General features: G+C 46.0%; 1 protein-coding gene across 7 annotated transcripts in view; it reads left to right on the top strand.

Moving 5' to 3' along the window:
• The first annotated feature begins 3,319 nt into the window (after positions 1–3,319).
• Positions 3,320–23,922, top strand: part of D2HGDH (D-2-hydroxyglutarate dehydrogenase) — a 46,159-nt gene continuing 25,556 nt past the window's right edge. For 5 of the 7 annotated variants that reach the window (XM_075132301.1, XM_075132302.1, XM_075132300.1 and 2 more), the window contains exons 1-9: positions 3,320–3,448; positions 8,798–9,207; positions 11,399–11,456; positions 13,565–13,704; positions 14,412–14,605; positions 19,085–19,253; positions 20,050–20,193; positions 21,848–21,990; positions 23,457–23,622. In XM_075132301.1, coding sequence (XP_074988402.1) covers positions 8,805–9,207; positions 11,399–11,456; positions 13,565–13,704; positions 14,412–14,605; positions 19,085–19,253; positions 20,050–20,193; positions 21,848–21,990; positions 23,457–23,622 — 1,417 coding nt within the window. In that variant the 5' untranslated portion in view covers positions 3,320–3,448; positions 8,798–8,804. Of the gene's footprint in view, positions 3,449–8,797; positions 9,208–11,398; positions 11,457–13,564; positions 13,705–14,411; positions 14,606–19,084; positions 19,254–20,049; positions 20,194–21,847; positions 21,991–23,456; positions 23,623–23,922 lie in introns of those variants that run through there. The other 2 variants (XM_048863563.2, XM_048863564.2) reach the window with 2 other exon arrangements.

The following is a 23,922-nucleotide window of genomic DNA, read 5'->3' as shown; positions in this document are numbered from 1 at the left end:
ATGACTTGCCTTTGGTGACTCCATGTTGACTGTTCCTGATCACCTTCCTCTCCTCCTCCTATCTGGCTTTAAGATTAAACGCGATAAGTTTATGGAGGAGATGGTATTATGGGATAACATGATTTTGGCATTAATTGATCTTTAAATATTCATGGGAAATAAGCCCAATGGCCTGTAATGGGATGTTAGATGGGGTAGGATCTGAGTTACTACAGAGAATTTTTCCTGGGTATCTGGCTGGTGAATCTTGCCCATATGCTCAGGGTTCAGCTGATCGCCATATTTGGGGTCAGGAATGAATTTTCCTCCAGGGCAGATTGGAAGAGGCCCTGGGGTTTTTTCGCCTTCCTCTGTAGCATGGGACACGGGGCACTTGCTGGAGGATTCTCTGCACCTTGAAGTCTTTAAACCATGATTTGAGGACTTCAATAGCTCAGACATAGGTGAGAGGTTTATCGCAAGAGTGGGTGGGTGAGATTCTGCAGCCTGCATTGTGCAGGAAGTCAGACTAGATGATCATAATGGTCCCTGCTGACCTTAATATCTATGAATCTATGTGCTCCAAAATGGTTTCCTTGAGGACATGCTCCATTATTTTTCCAGGGACTGAGGTGAGCCTGACAGGTCTGTAGTTCCCCGGGTTCTCCTTCTTCCCTTTTTAAAAGATGGGCACTATATCTGCCTTTTTTCAATCATCCGGGACCTCCCCCGATTGCCATGAGTTTTCAAAGATAATGGCCAAAGGCTCTGCAATCACATCAGCCAATGCCCTTCGCACCCTTGGATACATTAGATATGGACCCATGGACTTGTGCATGTCCAGCTTTTCTAAATAGTCCTTAACCTGTTCTTTCACCCCTGAGGGCTGCTCACCTCCTTCCCATACTGTGTTGCCCAGGACAGCAGTGTGGGAGCTGACCTTGTGTGTGAAGACCAAGGCAAAAAAAGCATTGAGTACTTCAGCTTTTTCCACATCATCTGTCACTAGGTTGCCTTCCCCATTCAGTAAGAGTCCCAGACTTTCCCTGATCTTCTTCTTGTTGCTAACATACCTGTAGACACCCTTCTTGTTACCCTTCACATCCCTTGCTAGCTGCAACTCCAATTGTGCCTTGGTCTTCCTGATTACACCCCTGCATACTTGAGCAATATTTTTATACTCCTCCCTAGTCATCTGTCCAAGTTTCCACTTCTTATAAGCTTCCTTTTTGTGTTTAAGTTCACTGAAGATTTCTCTGTTAAGCCAAGCTGGTCACTTGCTATATTCGCTATTCTTTCTGCACATCGAGATGGTTTGTTCCTGCGCCCTCAATAAGGCGTTTTTAAAATACAGCCAGCTCTCCTGGACTCCTTTCCCCCTCATATTAGCCTCCCAGGGGCTCCTGCCCATCAGTTCCCTAAAGGAGTCAAAGTCTGCTTTTCTGAAGTCCAGGAGCCGTATTTTGCTACTCTCCTTTCTTCCTTTTGTGGGGATCCTGAACTCAACCATCTCATGGTCACTGTTTCCCAGGTTGCCACCCTACTTCCCCTACCAATTCTTCCCTGTTTGTAAACAGCAGGTCAAGAGGAGAATGACCCCTGGCTGGTTCCTCCACTAGTTGAACCAGGAAGTTGTCCACAACACTCTCCAAAAACTTCCTGGATTTTCTGTGCACTGCTGTATTGCTCTCCCAGAAGATGTCAGGGTGATTGAAGTCCCCCATTAGAACCAGGGCCTGTGTTCTGGAAACTTCAGTTAATTGTCCGAAGAAAGCCTCGTCTACCTCATCCTCCTAGCCCGGTGGTCTATAGCAGTGGTCTCCAAACTTTTTTGATTGTGCACCCCTATCAGTAAAAAGAATTTTGAGCACGCACCCCCAATATATGTATATTTATTTATGTATAAATGATATACATGTACTACTGTACTAATACATTGTGTAAATTATAAAAATACACAAAAATAGACATTAAAAAAGATGAGATAAAGATGAAATAAACAATATTTTTAAAATATTTTTTATTTATTAACAGTACAAAAAACCTTTTTGCTCTCACTAAAAAAAATTATTAATAATATTTTTAGTGAGAGCAATGTGATTGAATATGCTTTATTATTTTTGAAAATCTTGGTTTAACACTTTGTGATACAGCAGGCGTTCAGGGTGGGGTGCTGGGTCTGGGAGGGAGTTAAGGTGCGGGAGGGCACTCAGGGTGGGGATGCGGGAGGAGGCTCAGGGCTGGGGCAGGCAGGACATGCAGAGCACTTACCTGGGGCAGCTCCTGTTTGGTGCAGGGGGCATGTAGGTGGCTCTGTGCAGCGCAGCACCACCCACATGGCCACGATTCTGGGAGCCGCGATTCTGGGACCTGCCCCCCCACGGCAGACAGGGCCATCCGGAACACAGGGGCTCTAGGGCCCTGGGCTAAGGGGGCCCCGGGGCCCTTGCCTGCAGCTCTAAAGCCCCTTTCCGAATGCGACCCTGCAAGCATGGGCTGGAGGACTCAGGAGCAGGGGAAGCCACACAGCCCGAGGCCGGAGAGAAGGGGCGCTTTCCCCTTCAAAGCGCCGCTTCTCTCCGGACGGCTTTGAAGGGGAAAGTGCCGCTTCTTTCTGGTCGCTGGCTGTGCGGCTGCCCCTGCTCCTCCACAGGCCAGAAGACTCAGGGCCGCCCCCCTTTTTTTCCTTCTGGCAGTGCGCCTCCTGCCGCGCCACCCTTTTGCTCCAGCAACGCTCCTCCTGCTGCACCCCCAATCGATCATCTTCCCCTCCCCGGGTGTGCACACCCTACTTTGGAGACCACTGGTCTATAGCACACACCCACCATAACATCACTCTTGTTGTTCTCGCTTCTAAACTTAACTCAAAGACTCTCAACAGGCTTTTCCCCAGTTTCAGACCGGACCTCTAAGCCATCATACTGCTCTTTTCTATACAGTAAAAAGAAAAGGAGTACTTGTGGCACCTTAGAGACTAACGAATTTATTTGAGTCTCTAAGGTGCCACAAGTACTCCTTTTCTTTTTGCGAATACAGACTAACACGGCTGTTCCTCTGAAACCTTTCTATACAGTGCAACTCCTCACCTTGTCTCCCCCACCTGTCCTTCCTCAACAGTTTATACCAGTAGGGCGCCAGTCTATCAGGGGTCACCCCGCATTGCGGGGGCCTAACGCGTCATACCCACCCCTATCCCCATTCCGCCCCTTCACCTACTCCCTCTGCCCCCGCCCGGCATCCGCATCCTCATCCTCTATCTGCCCGAGAGGTCGCGCTGGACCAGGTGTGCGCATGTGTAGCGCTTTGCGTCACAGCTCCTGGCCCCACCCCCTTCGCTCTGGCTCCTGAGCCCGCCCCGTGAGTCCCTTCTCAGGAGGCTGCGCGCGGGAGACCGGTCGGCCGGACGCAAAGCGGCTGAGGGGCGCCTTTGTGTGACGTGGCGGGCGAAGCGGCCGCAGTCCCGGCCTCGGTAATGGGGCGAGTGGCCGGCGTCGCGCGGGCGCTACGGGCGGGCAACGTACCACAGCCCCGTGCGGGCAGCAGCTGCTGGGTCGCCCCTGTCAGCGTCCACCCCCCCTTGGAGTTGCAGCCCCCCCGAGGCAGTGTGCACTGATCCCCCCCACCTCCATATCTTGGCAGTGTGGAGTGCGCCTCGTCCCCCCCTCCCCGAGGCAGTGTGCAATGCTTCCTCCCCACCCCCATATCTTGGCAGTGTGGAGTGCGCCTCACCCCCCCCCCCGAGGCAGTGTGCAGTGCTTTCCCCCCCACCCCAATATCTTGGCTGGGTGGAGTGGGGCTCGTCGTCCCCCCTCCCCGAGGCAGTGTGCAATGTTTTCCCCCCCACCCCCATATCTTGGCAGTGTGTAGTGGGCCTCGTCCCCCGCCGAGGCAGTGTGCAGTTCTTCGCCTCCCCCATATCTTGGCAGTGTGTAGTGGGCCTCGTCCCCCCCCCCGAGGCACTGTGCAGTGCTTTCCCCCCCACCCCCATATCTTGGCAGAATGGAGTTTGCCTCGTCCCCACCCCAGGCAGTGTGCAGTGCTTTCCCCCCATCCCCGTATCTTGGCAGTGTGGAGTGCGCCTCATTCCCCCCCTTCCCCGAGGCAGTGTGCAATGCTTTCACCCCCACCCCCATATCTTGGCAGTGTGCGTTCTTTGTTTGACTTATCAGTTTGCACTAAGGCTTTAGATCTTCTACACCCCTTCTTTGGTCGTTGGCATAGTTTACATCTGCTCCTTGTTGGTGGGGGTTATCTGAATTGTAATTTCTATGCATGCATAAACACCACCCATGCAGTCTCTGTTCCAGACAGCCACCAAATGGTGTTGATTGGTCAGATATTTGTTCTTTGGATTCTTACAGATTAATAAGTATCCCAGTTTATAGATTCTTACAGATCTACCCAATGTCATGGGAGACACACAGACAGGGATCTGATTCTCCATTGCATTGTGCCTTGGAGGGAAGAATCAGGCTTCAGGAGTTTATATGTGGGTACCGTCTCAAGGGCAAGATGCAGGGGAAAAGCAGGCTTGAGTTGTGGGTAGAATCTGTGAAAAAGACCAATTATGTCATGTGCAGCATAAGGGCTGAGGGTGTATGTCCTCAGGAAGCAGCACATGACTTGGTGCATTAAACATGAAGCTCTGTCCTTCAGTGAAAACTGCTTTGAAGGACCTTTAGAGCACATTATAACACATGCATTTCTCAATGAAAGACATGATATATCATCAAAAACAACGAGGAGTCCTTGTGGCACCTTAGAGACTCACAAATTCACTTGGGCATAAGCTTTCATGGGCTAGAACTCACTTCATCAGATGCATGGAGTGGAAAATACAGTAGCAGGTATAAATACACAGCACATGAAAAGATGGGAAATTAGTATGGGGGAAATTAGAATCATAGAATATCAGGGTTGGAAGGGACCTCAGGAGGTCATCTAGTCCAACCCCCTGCTCAAAGCAAGACCAATCCCCAACTAAATCATCCCAGCCAGGGCTTTGTCAAGCCTGACCTTAAAAACTTCTGAGGAAGGAGATTCCACCACCTCCCTAGGTAACGCGTTCAGTGTTTCACCACCCTCCTAGTGAAAAAGTTTTTCCTAATATCCAACCTAAACCTGCCCCATTGCAACTTGAGACCATTACTCCTTGTTCTGTCATCTGCTACCACTGAGAACAGTCTAGAGCCATCCTCTTTGGAACCCCCTTTCAGGTAGTTGAAAGCAGCTATCAAATCCCCCCTCATTCTTCTCTTCTACAGACTAAACAATCCCAGTTCCCTCAGCCTCTCCTCATAAGTCATGTGTTCCAGTCCCCTAATCATTTTTGTTGCCCCTCGATCTGCTGGCAATGCCCCTACTTATACATCCCAAAATGCCATTGGCCTTGGCAGTCCAGAACTCAAGTTGTTTTGCTCCATAATGGGAAGAATGAAAGTGGTTGCTTCTGGATTTCTCAGATTGGGTCCCCAGCTTGAGAGAAAATCTGTCAGGATGGAAGGGTTGCTGTTCAAGATAAACGCCAGGGGTCAGATGCACTGAAGGGTCGTACCAGCACAGCTGAGCATTGGTGAGGGCCATTTCTGCAGGGAAACTAACAGGAACTTTTTGGTCATAATCTTTTGGGTGATTTTTTTTACCCCCACCCAGTTTTTCTTTTCATGCCATTTTAGGAGTCTGGGTCCTGCTCTGGGCAACAAAGCCTGTGAAAAGGCAAGAAGCCCTTTCCCTCAGAATTTCCCCCTCGGCCCCTGCACTCGATGTAGAATTGACCACTCCTGAGAACTCAGGATGTCTGGTGTGGATTACACGCACATACCCACCATTACATGTGACATGCCCCACATTTCCCTGGTGTTCAAGACCATGAGCTCAAGGGAGTGGGAGGAGCCCACCTCCATCATGTCCCTCATCTTGTATAATGAATGGCACCACATCCCACTAGGCTGTGCTCTGCCCCCAGGGAAGGCAATGGAGCAACAGCTGAGGATCCTGGCCCAGATGTCCCCAAGGGGAATAAAGCGGTGCACCCCACCTCCCTAACCTTTGGCATATGGAGCAGGAAGGGGGTGTGGCTGAGGTACTGCTGCAAGCTCCAGCCAGTCATGTCCAGCACATTGAGAGTGGGAGAGCAAGGGGAGAAGGGGGGAGGACGTCCAAGTCCTGCACATATCAGCCCAGGGAAGCAGGGAGATATGACACCCTCCCTGCTCCCCTCAACCCCCACCTCGTGTAGATCTTGTAGTAGGAGATTCCAGCCAGTATGTGATCTTTGGCAACTGAAGTGAGCTGTAGCTCACGAAAGCTTATGCTCAAATAAATTGGTTAGTCTCTAAGATGCCACAAGTCCTCCTTTTCTTTTTGCATATTCTGAGTGTACCAGGCTATGGGTGCAGTACTGCTGGCCCCGCTGCAGCCTGGCCGGCTTCTCCCCACACAGTTCCCTACCCACACTGGGTGCTCGTGCATGCAACAGAGTCAGACGTGTCTGTTGTGAGGGGGCTGGCATTCCCACCATTCTTCCTGAGCCAACAAAGGGAAGCGCCAGTGACACAGATGCCAGCTTTACTGTCAGTGTGGCAAGGTGCCCTGGGCCATGGGGTGGCTGACATGGACTTGGGCAAGGTAGGGAGGGCAGCGTGTACCCCAGCAAATGCCAGCAGTCAAGAATAGGCAGGATATCTCCTTGACTACATGTGCTGCGCAGCAGTGCCAGCAGCAGCTGAGGCCTGCCCCCTGTCTTGTGCCCCAGCAGGATCCCACTACTGTCCCTGTGAGCACTGAGCCAATGGCCTAAGGATGAGTTTTGATTTAGTTGGGGATCGGTCCTGCCTTGAGCAGGGGGCTGGACAAGACGACCTCCTTATGACCTCCTAATGACCCATCCACTCCCAATCTTTACAAAACCTAATTTCCGTCATACTAATTTCCCCCTACTGTTACTCACACCTTCTTGTCAACTGTTTGAAATGGGCCACTCATTACCAGTACAAAAGTGATTTTTCCTCCCTTAGTATCCTACTGTTAATTGAATTGTCTCGTTAGACTGACCTCCCACTTGGTATGGCAACTCCCATCTTTTCATGTGTTATGTATTTATACCTGCTGCTGTATTTTCCATTCCATGCATCCGATGGAGTGGGTTCTAGCCCATGAAAGCTTATGCCCAAATAAATTTGTGAGTCTCTAAGGTGCCACAAGGACTCCTCGTTGTTTTTGCGGATACAGACTAACACGGCTACCACTCTGAAACATGATATATCATGTATATTTCATTGGGAATTTCCAGTAATACTAGAAGCTTTGGTTTCCCTCCTACTTAAGTCTGGATTTTCCTAGATATTAGATGGGTTGATTGTGTGCAAAATATAATGATGATGCTGAAACTATCCTATCTGCAAATATGAACAACCTTTTACTCCCTAAGGGAGCTAGGTTTTCCCTATAGTTCTGCCTCCATAAAGAACAGTAGCAAGTCAGTTAGTTGAAAAATCTAGTTTTTTATGCATACAGGAATCATAGAATCATAGAATAACAGAGTTGGAAGGGACCTCTGGAGGCCATCTAGTCCAACCCCCTGCCCAGAGCAGGACCAATCCCAATTAAATCATCCTAGCCAGCGCTTTGTCAAGCCTGACCTTAAAAACTTCTAAGGAAGGGGATTCCACCACCTCCCTAGGTAACGCATTCCAGTGTTTCACCACCGTCCTAGTGAAAAAGTTTTTCCTAATATCCAACCTAAACCTCCCCCACTGCAACTTGAGACCATTACTCCTTGTTCTGTCATCTGCTATCACTGAGAACAGTCTAGATCCATCCTCTTTGGATCTACCTTTCAGGTAGTTAAAAGCAGCTATCAAATCCCCCCTCATTCTTCTCTTCCGTAGACTAAACAATCCCAGTTCCCTCAGCCTCTCCTCATAACTCATGTGTTCCAGTCCCCTAATCATTTTTGTTGCCCTTCGCTGGACTCTCTCCAGTTTCTCCACATCCTTCTTGTAGTGTGGGGCCCAAAATTGGACACAGTACTCCAGATGAGGCCTCACCAATGTCGAATAGAGGGGAACGATCACGTCCCTTGATCTGCTGGCAATGCCCCTATTTATACACCCCAAAATGCCATTGGCCTTCTTGGCAACAAGGGCACGCTGTTGACTCATATCCAGCTTCTTGTCCACTGTCACCCCTAGGTCCTTCTCTGCAGAACTGCTGCCTAGCCATTCGGTCCCTAGTCTGTAGCGGTGCATTGGATTCTTCCGTCCTAAGTGCAGGACTCTGCACTTGTCCTTGTTGAACCTCATCAGATTTCTTTTGGCCCAATCCTCCAATTTGTCTAGGTCCCTCTGTATTCTATCCCTACCCTCTAGCGTATCTACCACTCCTCCCAGTTTAGTGTCATCTGCAAACTTGCTGAGGGTGCAATCCACACCATCCTCCAGATCATTAATGAAGATATTGAACAAAACCGACCCCAGGACCGACCCTTGGGGCATTCCGCTAGATACCAGCTGCCAACTAGACATGGAGCCATTGATCACTACCCGTTGAGCCTGACAATCTAGCCAACTTTCTACCCACCTTGTAGTGCATCCATCCAGCCCATACTTCTTTAACTTGCTGAAAAGAATACTGTGGGAGACCGTGTCAAAAGCTTTGCTAAAGTCGAGGAATAACACGTCCACTGCTTTCCCTTCATCCACAGAACCAGTTATCTCATCATAGAAGGCAATTAGATTAGTCAGGCATGACTTTCCCTGGACCTGAAGAGCAGCAGGAAGAATTGAAACTGTGTGTTAATCCTCTGTTTGCATTTCAGGGCAACCATGACAGTTTCCTCTCTCGTCCAGCTTCGTTTGGTTTGGTGCTGTTGGACCCTACCAAGATGGCAGATGAACGGCCATAAGAGATTCTTGGCAGTGTGGACCAGTGCTACTGCTAAGTGGACACTTAAGCAGAAGAAACTAGCAGAGCTATACAGGATACCAGTGTCCAGGCCACCCATCCTATCGGGCACCAGTCTGCTGGGCAAGGGAGCTCTCTCTACAACCTCCATCAGCCCCAAGGAAGTGATGCTGACTAGTGAGCGGTATGGTGTTCAGAGGCTGCCCTTCTCTCATGTTTCTGATAGTGATTTAGCTTTTTTTGAGCACCTTATACCTGGTAGAGTCATCACAGACCCAGATGAACTGAGACTGTTTAATGTGGACTGGCTGCAGTCAGTCCGAGGTAGGTGTTTTAACATTTTGACACACCCTACCCCCTTTTCACCATGATTAGCAGTATGAAAAATCTGTAGGCAGAAACATCAACTCTGGTGCCAAGTTTGTGCTGCTACTTACTTATACAAATCCTACAGAATCAAGTTTGGTTATTAGAGCTGGTTGAAATTTTTATTTCAAAAATACTTTCCTATTAATTTTTTTGGGTCAAAACTCTCATTTTTGTCAGAATTTTTCATTGGAACAAAAAATATTTCCCAATCAGCTCTTTTGGTTAACTGTTAAATTATGTTTTTGTTTACATATACCCAAAGTTTTACCTTGCTTTTGAAATAGTTCATTTATAGTGAAATTCATCCACTAAGCAGTCAATTATGTTTTATTTTTTTCTTTTAGAGTATGGTATCCATCTTAAAAATAAGGGTGTTCATTTGAAATCTTCAGATAGTCAAATCTTCCTTTGATTATCCTCAAGATGGAGCTATTGGATGTTGTCCCTGAAAATTAGTCTAAAAATGCAAGGGTGCCTGTAGATATGTGAGAGCTCTATAAAGTACTTACCTTGTATCATCATTAAACTCACTGACCCAGTGAGTATTTAGAGCAAGGTGTTAAAATACCCTACAGTAGGGTATTATTCGTCAGTCTTCAACACAGCTAACTTATTTTTGAGAGAGTGATTGTTATTGGAGTTTTCGTGTCTCTTATTTATTCTCTTAGCATGGAAAATGGCATACGTTTTTCATGGTTGCCAATGCCAAGGCAATGAAGCAGAACACCAGACTGAGCAGAGCTAATTTAGGAAATTTAAGATTTGTCTCTGTGGAGCAGACCAATGATTAGGGCCCTAACACATTCATGATCCATTTTGGTCATTTCATGATCATAGGATTTTTAAAATCATAAGTTTCATGATTTCAGCTATTTAAATATAAAATTTCATGGTGTTGTAATTGTAGGCATCTTGACCCAAAAAGGAGTTGTGTGTGTGTGTGTGTGTGTAAAAGATTATTGTAGGGGGTGTTGCGGTACTGCTATCCTTACTTCTGTGCTGCCTTCAGAGCTGGAGAGCGGTGGCTGCTGGCCAGGATCCCAACTCTGAAGGCAGAGCCACCACCAGCAGCAGCGCAGAAGTAAGGATGGCAAGGTGTGGTATTGCCACCCTTCTTCTGCTCTGCTGCCTGCAGCGCTAAACCTTCAGTCAGTAGCCGCCACTCTCTGGCTGCCCAGCTCTGAAGGCTGCAGTGCGGAAGGTTGACATGGTATGGTATGTCACCCTTACTTCTGCACTGCTGATGGTAGGGTACTGCCTTCAGAGCTGAGCACCCAGCCAATAGCTGCCACTCTGCAGCCACCCAGCTCTGCAGGTAGCATAGAAGTAATAGTGGCAGTACTGTGACCCCCCGTAAAATAACCTTCCAACCCCTAGAAACTCCCTTTTGGGTCAGGACCCCCAATATGAGAAACACTGGTCTCCCCCCATGAAATCTGTATAGTATAGGGTAAAAGCACACAAAAGACCAGATTTCACGGGAGGAGACCAGATTTCACGGTCCGTGACACGTTTTTGATAGCCGAGAATTTGGTAGGGCCTTACCAGTGATTTACCTCATTATGAACCCTGCTTTTTCTAGCAGACTATGTGTACAGTACTTCAGGGAGAGGTGAAAGTCACCCATTATTACATCTGGCCAATTATCCAAGTTCTTCTGTGGGAAAAAATCCAGTCACATGAGAGCTGGTATTTGCCAAAACTATTGCCATTTAATCTCTTTTATTTTCTGACCATCTCATGTCCTCACCATAGCAACGTACTCTGACTAATTGTAAAATGAGAATAATGATATTTACCTCTTTAGTAAAGTGCTTGGAAAGCATAGATAAAAAACACTATATAAGAGCTCGGTATTATTCCTGTTATTATAGGACTGCTCCCTTTGCAGCCGATCAATGTCATTTCTGATCAGTGAGTTTGGTTACTATTGGAGCATTGCAGGAACATGTTTCTTCCATGATTTTTCCTGTGCTCCTAGACCAAGGAACAAGTAACCTCACCTCATAATTGAACCTCATGGTGCAGGTGGCCCTGGCATGTTCTGTTGCCACTAGTGTCAGAAATACCAAAAGATGTCAGGTTTTTCTTTTTGGCCACAGTCTTTGCTTCAGATTGATTTTACCATACCTTACTTCCATTGCAGGCTGCAGTACTATGTTGCTGAGGCCACGGACAGCAGCAGAGGTATCTGAGATTCTCAGGTAATTTACATCTTTTTAACTGATCTTTGCTACTTAGTGCTTCTGTTTTATTATCTCTGAATTCTGTCTTTGCTCTGTTCTACTAACTTTCTCATTATATCATTTGACATTGATACCGGATTTAATCAAGAAACCAGGTAATGTGCATGAATGAGCAAAATCCAGTCTAACTATAAAAGCTAGACCAAGAGAGCTTTCAAATGGTTAGGAAAGGTAATGGGTTCCTAACTAGCAATGTGATCACTGAGAACAAGTAACAAATATTATAAATGCCAAATGGGAAACATCTGGCTTCTCAGGTCCACACACCTGTGGCCCTGATTAGAAAATACTAAGTAGTAGAGTGTGTGTGTGCAGCGGGGGGGGGTTTAGAGGGCGACGTCTCATCACTAGTGATTTCTCTGCTCCACTGAACTGACCTAATTGGAAACAGTGCCAATAGTAGGAAGGGACCACCCTCGGAAGGTCACAACAAGCTCAGGCTGAAGGAGAAAAATAGCCAAAGGGGAAAAAGGAGATTAGGAGAACAAAAGGAAGATAAAATAAGAGATTCAAAATAAATCCTCCCAGAGAAACCTTGAGCCTGATCCCAGCTTCAAACAGCTCCTGAACCTGAAGATCTGATTCTATATCTTTTGAAGTCAATGACAATACTTTCCTAGGTGTCACTGGGTGTAGAATCGAGCCCTAATTTAGCAGCAGTACACAGGCTCACCACTTGGTGGTTCAGACAGTTAAAAAGGTTGATCATATTTTACAACAGTGTATGAGCCCAATACCAGGTGTGTTACAACAAAATGTAAAGTGACCCTAAAACCTTCTACCATCAAGATCTGCATTTTTGAAATATTTTCTAGTACACTGCAGCTTTGTACACTTAATACAACTGGAACTTGCAGGATTCAGGATATCTCTTGGTTCAGCAACAAAAGAACACCATATTTTCCGAGTTCTAAAAGGTTTTAGAGGCGATTTTTAAAGTCCATTAGTTACAAGAGAAACTAAAAATATTTTTACATAACTACATAGTCCTTATCCTGAGATGCATCACAGCTGTGTAAGAACTGGTTGTGGCACTTTACCTTCTTGAAGGCCCCTTGTTAGTAAACAGCTGTTCCTGATAGTATCCTGTATTCCCTCTAAGAGTCTGAATTGGCCTTCTGTTCTTGGTCCTTTCTTAATCCTCCACCCTGTACGTGTGTATGAGGTCTAAGCAGGGAATTAACTTAGACTGCAATTTTGGAATTAGATTGTAAGCTCTGTGGGGCAGAGACCTGTCTTTTTACTTGTTCTGTAAGATGTCCTGCACACACCCATAGTTCTCTATAAATAAGGCTACGATGAGGTCACAGAAGTCGCGGATTCCATGACTTCCATTGACCTCCATGACATTTTCTAACCTGGGGCTAGAGCTCCCAGCCAGCCCTGCCCCCACAGCTCCCAGCCTTCACCCTGGTGGGGGGGACTCCTTAGCTGCCCAGCTGTGGCAAGTGGCCGGCGGATCCCGCAGCTGCCTAGCCGTGGCAGGGGGCCCCCTGCAGCTGCCCAGCCGCAGGTCGGAGAACTCCCTGCAGCTGCCCAGCAGGCAGTGGGTGGCCGACAGATGCTGCAGTTGCCCGGTGGCGGGGGAACTCCCCGCTGCTGCCCAGTCCCATGGGCAGGGGGACCCTGGAGCTCCCACACACCGCTGCGCTGGGGGACATGGAGCCCCAGCAAAACCAAAGAAATGAAAATCCCATGTGATGAGGTGGAAAGAACATGCAGCAGTGTGATAGAGATTTGCTAACAAAGGCAGCCTCATGAAGAATTAGTTTCTAAAAGGAATTGACGACTGTTGGGAGTAAAAATATTGTATTGGTCCTACATTTATATTCCTTTATTCAAGGCCTATTGGCATCAGCAGGAGTTGTGTTTTCTCACTCGCTATCTGAAACTGGCCCTTCATCTCAAATTCAGTTTTTAGGACTGAAATAATTAGTGTTGATGAGGACAACCGATTCATCCAACTGCACATGTGCATGTGAGAACAAATCTCCCAGAGGCATGCAGAAGGGAGGTGGGGCATGGCTCTGAGCAGTGTGACCTTTGAACAATGTGTTCCCTTTCAGGTATTGTAACAAAAGGAACTTGGCGGTAAACCCCCAGGGAGGTAACACTGGCCTTGTGGGGGGCAGCGTTCCTGTCTTTGATGAGATTATTCTCTCCACAGCTCTGATGAACCAGGTCATCAGCTTTAACAGTGTGTCTGGTAAATATATTTCTTCTAATGTAAAAGGGCTCATCTTTTAGTCCTCTGAATCCTGCCCTCCTTCTGAGAGGTGCTTAGTGTAGTATCAGCAGGGATCCAGACCAGAAGCACCACGAGGAGGCAGCAGGGGCTTCCTGAATCCAGGATTCTTCTGATGTTGTTTCTGATAGTACATGGAGACTGGGGGAAGGAAAAGGAGTACCTGAACTCATCCCAGTATCTGTTTAAGAAATCCGTATGGGATACTATCTGGATCTGATAGTAAAGGGTAGGACATAAATTACAGCTGTATTGAAGAAAGGATCTGCCAGGTTTATGGCCAGTCTGCACTGGCATTTGTGGAGGAGAGAAATGGGAAAAGTATGCATATGTGGTTGGACTTGGGGAATGAGAAAACCTCTGGTTGATGTGAACATTAAAGTTCTTAAAAAGTTGCGGTAAGGGAAAATTAAAGGGAGAGAAATATTTGGTACCCCGGTGTTCCAGACACCAATCCAGGACCTTTGCCTCCTGAAGTCAGTGTCAAAACTCCCACAGACTTCAGAAGGAGGGAGATAGAGCCATGACAAGAGTTGTTTTTGATTTGAATTGTACCATCAGGGTAGAAGTTTTGGAGAAAGAGGAGGTCCTAATTGCTTACCGCTGTCCTGCCTCTTTAGGAGACCATTTCTGTGTGTCAAATTGTAGCTTGATTCTTTTGTTTTCAGGAATCCTTGTTTGCCAGGCTGGCTGTATTTTAGAGAACCTGAACACGTATCTTGAGGAGCTGGACTTCATCATGCCACTTGACCTTGGGGCAAAGGGCAGCTGCCACATTGGTGGTAATGTGGCAACAAATGCAGGAGGCCTGAGGCTGTTGAGGTACGGCTCTCTCCGAGGGACAGTTCTGGGACTGGAAGTGGTAAGATGAGTGTCTTGTAGCTGCTTTCTGTATCTGAACTTCTTTCCATCCTGTATCCTGCCACCATCCTGTTTTTATATTCCTGTTATTCTAGAAATGTACATCACGACACCAAGCTGGGAGAGGTTGCAAGCACTTTGGAGAATGGGATTAAAATTTAAAATGACCTTGACAAATTCAAGAATTAGTCAGAAATCAACAAGATGAAGTTTAATAAAGACAAGTACAAAGTACTATGCTTAGAAACGAAAAATCAAATGCACAACTACAAAATGGGGCATAATTAGTTCGGTGGTAGTACTGCTGAATAGAATCGGCGGTTATAGTGGATCACTAATTGCATACGAGTTAACAGTGTGATGCAGTTGTGAAAAAGGCTAATGTAATTCTAGGGTGTATTAACAGGAGTGTGCTATGTAAGACATGGGAAGTAGTTGTCCTGCTCTATTCAGCACTGGTGAGGCCTCAGCTGGAGTACTGTGTGTCTAGTTGTCGGCCCACACTTTGAGAGAGGTGGACAAACTGGAGAGAGTCCAGAGCTAAATTCCCCTGTAAGCTGTGCAGCACTGCAGGCTATCAAGGCCCGCTGGAGCTTCTGGGGAGAGAAGTCCCTCACCCAGCCCAGGCCCGCTGGAACGGCCGCAGCCGGGAAGAGGAGCCCTTCCCCTGGCCCAGCCCAGACCCACTGGAGCTGCTGAGGAGAGGAGCCCTTCACCCGGCCCAGGCCCGCCAGAACTGCCACAGCCGGGGAGAGGAGCCCTGGCCCAGTCCAGGCCCGCTGGAGCTGTCATGGAGAGGATCCCCTCCCTTGGCCCAGCCCAGAGTTGCCAGGGAGAAGAGCCCCTCCCCCAGCCCAGGCGTGCCAGAGCAGCCGCAGCCAGGGAGAAGCGCCTCTCACCTGGCGCTGAGCTGCAGCAGAGAGAGAGGGCTGGGAGGAGTCCTCTCTCCCTGCCGCAGCCCCAGGGCAGCCTGAACCCCAAACCCCTCATCCCTGGCCCCATCCCAAAGCATTCATCCCTAATTGGAGCAGTCACCCCCTGCACCCAACTCTCTGCCCCACCTCTGAGCCCCCCTCCCGGACCCCTCATCCCCAGCCCCACCTCAAAGCCCGCACCCCTAGCCAGAGCCCTCACCCCCCCTCCACACCCCAACCCTCTGCCCTAGCCCTGAGCCCCCTCCCACACTCCAAAGCCCTCGGTCCCACCCCCACCATGCATCAGCTCCATATTGGTGCACATTACAAAATTCATTCTGCACATGGATCTAAAAAATTAGAGAGAACAGTGCTCTCCTCTGGACCAACAAAAATGATAAAAAGGTTTAGATAACCTGGACTATGAGAAAAGGTTAAAAAACTGGGCATGTTTAGTCTTGAGAAGAAAAGGCTGAGAGGGGAACCTGATAAGTCTTCCAGTATGTTAAGGGCTGTTATAAAGGGGACTGTGATCAATTCCCCATGTCCACTGAAGGGAGGACAAGAAGTAATGGGTGTAATGTCAGATTTTGGTTGGAGTTAGAAAGTTTTTCCTCCTCTCTAAGGGTAGTTAAGCACTAGAAAAGGCTTCCAAGAGAGGTTGTGGAATCCCTTGTTGTCTAGCCTGTTCTTAAAACCCTTCAAACACCTGTCAGGGATGGTCTAGGTTTACCTGTGTGATGGGTTGCCCTTGGGATGCTGCCTGGAACTGGGGTACCACTAAGCCCTCTGATCCACCAGCCTGGGCTCCCTCTCACACTTAACTGCTGTGACAAGCTGCAAAGCCATCCAGCCTGCACTTTCACCAGCATTCACACAGGTAGAGACACACCCAGCTGCAGTTACAGGCAGACTTTCTAACCACCAGCTTCCCAGCCTAGGACTACAGACCAGTACCGTCTTGCCCTGGTCAAATCTGGCCAGTATATGGGTTTAACACTCGGTCTGTGTCTCCCTCAATGTGAAGAGGACCATGCACACTTGTGGAAACCAAGATGAGATTTTCCCTAGACACCTTAATCAAATGTACACTGTTTTGGATTAAAACATAAAATATGTTTATTAACTACAAAAGATAGATTTTAATTGATTATAAGTGATAGCAAACAGATCAAAGCAGATTATGCAGTAAATAAAAATGCAAACTGAGTTTAACATACTAAATAGGTAGGATATGGATTGGCAGATTCTCACCCTGAGTGATAAACAGGCTGGCAGATTCTTAAGGCACAAGCTGCCTTTGCTTAGCAGCTTCGGTTTCCCAAGTTTTCATACATAGCTAGAAATCCCTTTAGCCTGGGACCATCACTTCCCCCAGTTCAGTCTTTGTTCCTCAGGTGTTTTCATGTGCACAGGTTGTTATAGGGAGAGTGAGGTACCTTCATGTTGTCATTTCCCCCTTTTATATCTTTTTTTCTACTTGCTGGAAAGTTCTTTTGCTGTGACCTGGGTCCAAACAGTAGTGCTGTCTCTGAGAGGTTTCTGTTGTACACAGCTCCTGGGGTAATCCTTGTGTTTGTGTGCGTTTCCTCAATAAGCCATTAACATTGTTTGGTCTTTTTATTGTTGTACCTGAAAGGTTGCTTGTGGCTGTTTTCACAACATGTTTCAGTAACACATACCTAGCCAAATTTCATAACTTCACATACAATGGTAGCACATATAATCCAATGAGAGATTAATGTCTATCAGATCAAGACTTTTAGAATGGTACCTCACAAGGCATACTTTGTGCAAAACATATCCTAATTATGTGATGGTGAATAAGAGGGTGCCAGGGTGTCACAACTTGGTCCTGCCTCAGCACAGGGGGCTGGACTTGATGATTTTTGAGGTTACTTCCTGCCCTACATTTGAGTGGTTCTGTGCTGTCAGATTCTCCAGATTTCCAGACATCCTTAATATGTTACTTTCCTAGCTCTCCTGAATAGTGTTGTTAAAAGACTTTACATGAGTATTTTTTGATACAGAGATATTTTAAAAGTTAACTCTCAACCTCCTATTTTAACCATTGTCTTACTGGTAACATCCAATGATGTTAGATGGCCTTGTAGTGCTAAGAAGTGGGGAGAGAGCTCTTTTAGTTAAAACTTGGAAATTGTAACTTTGTACCTCTGCTTACAGAGATCCTACCTGTAGCTATCTCTTAGTGGCCGCTTGCTATATAATCTTAAAACCAGCAGGGAACTGGGCTTATTTAGTCTGCAGAGGAGAAGAGTGAGGGGGGATTTGATAGCAGCCTTCAACTACCTGAAGGAGGGTTCAAAAGAGGATGAAGCTAGGCTGTTCTCAGTGGTGGCAGATGACAGAACGAGAAGCAATGGTCTCAAGTTGCAGTGAGGGAGGTCTAGATTGGATATTAGGAAAAAACTATTTCACTAGGAGGGTGGTGAAGCACTGGAAGGGGTTATCTAGGGAGGTGGTAGAATCTCCATCCTTAGAGGTTTTTAAAGCCCGGCTTGACAAAGCCCTGGCTGGGATGATTTAGTTGGTGTTGGTCCTGCTTTGAGCAGGGGGTTGGACTAGATGACCTCCTGAGGTCTCTTCCAACCCTTTAATCTTCTATGATACAGGGCTGAGGCAGACAACGTGCATGGAAAATATCAGCGCAAACCGTTAAGGTCTGGCAAAATACGTCGTGCTACCAGCCTATTAATGAAGTTCACTTAAAACACAGAAAAGTGTTGGCTGAATGCCTTATAGTTCTATTACGTTGTAAAATAGTCTGCTTACTTTTGGAAGTCCTGGTGTTTGGAACATTTAAAGATAGACTGAAAAATTCACTAGTATGTTTGTTGTAAAGAACAGTATTGGCAGGAGAAAGGATTACATGACACAGGTGGTCTTTTTCATCTCTAATGTGTCTAAGAAGTCAAGGCAATCTTTAACTAGAGCATACCTGTTAGAAACCCATCCAATCTTGGTTTAAGGACTCAAATGATGGAGAACTTACTACTTCTGATGATTAATTACCCTCACTGTTTTAAAACTGGCACTTTACTTTCATTGGTTACATCAGCTGTCCTAAGCTAAACTCTATGTACTGTGGCTGATTATGTCCATTGGAGAAAGATCACTGATTGGTATGAAAAACATTTCTGTTCTTATTGGTGTAACTGTTCCTTGCTTTACATGAGACACATGAGCAGAGCATGTAAGGAAGAGAGGAATTTGATGGAGCAAAATGGGCAGGATGTAGATGAGAGAGAGCCTTGGACGGGGAGAGCTATGTGGAAGAAGTGATAGGGAAAAAGCGTGGGGAGGGACAACAACTGGAGAAGGAAAAAAGAATATAACCACTTTGCAGCACTGAGGGGTAGAGCCCTGCAAATCTGTGGATATCTGCAGATTATTTTTATGGATCAGATGTATCCATGCAGGGCTCTCTTGAGAGGTTTGCTGCAGCTTCTGATCATCTTATCTCTTCACACCAGCTCATCACCTGTGTGTATTTATGTAATTGGAAATGAAGGGTTTATCAGTATTGTTTCTTTGTCCTCTGCCAGGTCTTGGCTGATGGCTCCATTCTGAACTGCTTGGCTTCTCTGCGGAAGGATAATACTGGCTATGATTTGAAGCAGCTTTTCATTGGGTCAGAGGGGACTTTGGGGGTCATTACTGCTGTCTCTATCCTCTGTCCACGGAAACCCAAGTCTGTGAATCTGGCCTTCCTAGGTAGGCTCTGTCCCTCTCTCACTCTTCAGCTGTGGTGTTGGTAACCAGAAACAATATGCAATGCTGTTCATACAGTATCAGAGGACCAAGAGATTGATTTGGGGTATATTACTGGAGATGAAGCTGTCCAGTGATCCTGGGGGCTGTTATTTAATAACTTTACTGCTGAAACCAGTGACAGAAGAAGCAGGGAAAGAATGAGAATTGAGAGAGTCACAAGTTAGTAAACTGCTGTAAACCACCAACTTGATTTTATTTCTAATAACAAAATATTTGAGAGAGTTTGGTGGTGTGTATTAAAATACTTGTGGTCACGGATTTAGCAAAACTCTCTTATCTGTGGTATTCCCAAGGGACCTGTCACCATGCCATTTGAGCTTTAGCTTAGCTCTGGCAGGCAAAATGTCATTCTCAGGAAAATGGTAGGTAGAAGTAGAGAAGGGAAGGGATCCAGTGCTTAGCTGTACTGGTTATATTTTGCCTCACCACTTCCTTGCTTCACCACCCTTCTGGCCCAGATAATTAGGGAATAGGGAAATGGTGCCCTAAGTATCTTGATAGGATCCAAGGTGTCCTGTTTGCTAAAAATCATTGGTATGAAAAAGACCAGTCAGGTAAGAGGTGTACTTGCATGGTCTACTCTAAACATTTACCATCACAAACATTTCTAACCGCGTTATGTGTAGCATACATCATTAATTATTTACTGGACCCTGGACAAACTATTTTGAGCCAGGTAATATTTTTTAGTATATTAGCAGTTTTAATTTTTTCTGTGTTTGTTGTCTGTGGAAAGGTTGTCAGAGTTTCTCTCAAGTTCTTGGAACTTTCACTACCTGCAAAGGCATGTTGGGAGAGATCCTGTCTGCATACGAATTCATGGATGACAAGTGCATGAAATTGGTTGAGAGCCACCTCAAACTGTCCAAACCAGTGACAGGTACTAGAATTAATGTACTGTGCATAGACAGGTGATCTGGAGTATAAGGCTTTGCTATGAACCCAGGTATCTTGATGTTTTATTGTGCTGTGGAAAAAGACCTAATATCTTCTGGGGATTTCTTTTGGGAGGAGGTAGGGAATGGTGGGCTAAATACTTAGTTGATCTAAAGAAAGGTCTCTCCAAAGGTGAGAAGGGAGTCCAGTATCCAGGTTAACTGAGGTCTGGACTTCCCCACACGGTTCCACCACTGCACTCCAACCTTGCCAAGGAGCAGCTAGTCTTCTGCTAGGGCAAGAGAAGCGTTTAGCCTACATGTTCAGTTATTAAGGGGTCTCTCCAGAGATAGCAAAAAGACAGTTTTTCATAGGGACTATGTCTGGTCCTGTGGAGTAGGAAGGAGACAGCAACCTAATAAATAGACTGAATAAATTCCAGTAACATTGTAACAATTTATCACTGAGCAAACTTCCCTGTCTCCCCAGCTTAGTCATTCTGAGACATTCAAACAAACATCACATGAATCATAATTTTTTGTATTATGGGGGGGGTGTATTTTATTTTAAGTTATTGGCCCCATCGCAACAGCAGCTGCTACAATAAAGAGTGATTAAAACAAGGGCAGTGCATAGAGCAACTGATGTAGCATCAAGGCTATAGAGTAACAGAGAGCGATTCCTCAGAGGGAACCTACGTGAAATGCAGCAGGAAAGTGCATCCTTCCAGAATTTTGGACTTTATTTACATTGGTTAACTTGAAGGAAGCAGTAGATTAGCTGCATGCCTTGTAGCAGAGTTTATTTCCATACAGATGGATAGTATCACTCTGAAATACTCACTTTCAAACACAAAGCAGATACTCTGACAAGATCAAAAATATTTGCAGAATTTCCAACTGTCGAGGACATCGCATCCATTGTGCTCTGTCTAGAGCTCTGTGCGCTCTAGCCAATGCAGAGTGCAGAGCAGCTGTTCATGAGGGGGTCTTCCCACATATCACAGCTCTGGAGGCATTCCCAGCTATTTCAGTCCTGCCTTGGCCAGCAGAATTCCTATAGGGAATGGTGAAAGGATGCTGAAGCTTGGGAAGATCAGTTATCTCAGCCCTCTACCTTATACAAAAGGAGTCACTGTAGAGAATAGGAGTACTTGTGGCACCTTAGAGACTAACGAATTTATTTGAGCATGAGCTTTCGTGAGCTACAGCTCACTTCATCAGATGTTTACCGTGGAAACTGCAGCAGACTTTATATACACACAGAGAATATGAAACAATACCTCCTCCCACCCCACTGTCCTGCTGGTAATAGCTTATCTAAAGCTATTACCAGCAGGACAGTGGGGTGGGAGGAGGTATTGTTTCATATTCTCTGTGTGTATATAAAGTCTGCTGCAGTTTCCACGGTAAACATCTGATGAAGTGAGCTGTAGCTCACGAAAGCTCATGCTCAAATAAATTCGTTAGTCTCTAAGGTGCCACAAGTACTCCTTTTCTTTTTGCGAATACAGACTAACACGGCTGTTCCTCTGAAAACTGTAGAGAATGTTGCTTTATTTTTAACCCACTGACTTCTCAAGATGACCTTTTAATCGTCTGAATTAAATCCCTATCTTCTACTGGCTGTTCTCTTTTTCTGTCCTCTCTCATTTCCAGGAAGCCCCTTTTATATTTTAATTGAAACATCAGGCTCCAATTCTGCCCATGATGAAGAAAAGCTGAACAATTTCTTGGAACATGTCATGGCCTCTGGTTTGGTGACAGATGGGACTGTGGCCACAGAGGATAAGAAAATAAAGGTGATTCCCTGTCCTACACAAACACTCATGGAATAATTCTCTATTTGGGTTTGTACTTTACACTGATGAATGGTTAAACAATTTGTTCTGTGGCTTAGGAGTTCCCAAGTCTCCTGACATCAGGAGGACAAGCTGTAGCTTGGTTTATGTGGTGAAACATATGCCAACAATTTTTTTGGCTGTTTTTAAATGTTCTGCCAATATTTTCCTCATAGCCCTCTCTTATGGTGTTAATGAGGAGGTGCTGAATCTTCTTTCTCTAGGCATGCAATTTTGCTTGAGCACAAAGTAGTAGAGAAATTCCTCATTTCCTTAGCCAGCAAAACAAAACAATAGAGAGAGGCTGACAGGTGATGGAGTAGAATAACCCTATTCCTCTTTAGAAGTGGGAAGATTTGCAGTGCTGGACAACACCTTGACCCTCACTTCCTTGGAATATGTTACAGTGGTGTGTATAGTGGAAGATCTTGTGTTGGACTGGACTCTCAGTCTCAGCAGCATGTTGCACTCATGTATGGGAAGCAAACTTTGAGTACTAGCATAGAGCTGAGATGATTATTATTTACATTATAGTAGCACCTAGGGTCCTGTATTAGGGCCCTATTGTGCCAAGCACTGTATCAGCACATAATAGAGATGCCACCGTCCCAAGGAGTTTACAATTTAAATACAAGACAAGAGACAACAGATAGATACAGCAAACCAACAGGAGAGCACAAGGAAACAATGAGACACTCCTGGTCAGTATGATAAGTAGTGGTCATTGCACACCAGTTGCCTGACCATTGTGGTTTTTTGTTGCCCTGTTGGCAATGGAGAGTTTAAAGAGGACAGTGAGGTGGCTTTGTGAATGTTTATGGGGAGATGCTTCCATAGTCTTTCCCTTCCCTTGCAGCCAGTGCATTGGCAGGAGATCTGAGTATTGACTCTAGACAGAAAAATAGCCATTCTAAAATATCCAGGAAAATGAAATTACATGTTTTCTCCTTTCTCTGAGACAGGAATTAAACACAGTCAAAGTTGGATAGGAGCCCCATATGTAGAGCCAGAGGCTGCTGTGGGTCAAGGCTGAGATGGTTTGTATGGGCTGAGATAGCAGGGTACTGGTAAGGCAGGACTGAGGTGCATGGGAACCAAAGACTGCAGTGGCAGGGTACTGAGCAAGTCAGTTATTTTAACCAGTACTGCTTTATCTGGAATTGATGAATTTAGAGACCTCATGCATAGTTCCACCATATGATGGTGCCAATTTGCCAAACAAATATAAATGGATGTTTCTGAGAGCTGTAAGATAATACATATGCAGAGGGAGGACATAAGGCCATCACAGTAGCTCATATAGTTGGATAACAGTTCCCTGCCCCTCTCCCCGTATCCCCAAACTTAATGAAGAGTGAAATCTGATGTATTTGGTTCATTTTAATTTTCTCGCTCCACTTTATCCCGTTTGATCCAATGAACCACAGATATTGTGGTCTCTGAGGGAGCGGATCACAGAGGCCCTAACTCATGATGGCTGTGTTTACAAATATGACATCTCACTCCCTGTGGAGAGACTATATGACCTTGTGATTGATACCAGGGCTCGACTGGGCAAGACTGCCAAGAATGTGGTTGGCTATGGCCATCTAGGTGAGTTGGGAAACATTACAGATTTCCTTTTGTAGTTTAGCTTCTAAGAAACGGAAACTAGATGGTATTGGCTGACTGAGAGCTATAGCTCTAGTCGGAGATGTGAGGATTTGTGGGAATCCACTAATTTCAGACATGATCCCTATGCTTAATGGAAAAATTGATTTCATAACATTAACAATTACTAACAAAAATAGCACAGTATAAGAAGTTATTCAAAGAGATGTTGCCTTGTAGCTCCTTATCTAGTGTTTTGAGTAGATTTAATTGGGCAATAAGTTTGATCTGCACAGTCAAATA

The sequence above is a fragment of the Caretta caretta genome, chromosome 9, assembly GCF_965140235.1.
Source record: "Caretta caretta isolate rCarCar2 chromosome 9, rCarCar1.hap1, whole genome shotgun sequence".
Lineage (NCBI taxonomy): Eukaryota > Metazoa > Chordata > Testudines > Cheloniidae > Caretta > Caretta caretta.
This window is presented reverse-complemented; position numbering and strand designations above follow the sequence as displayed.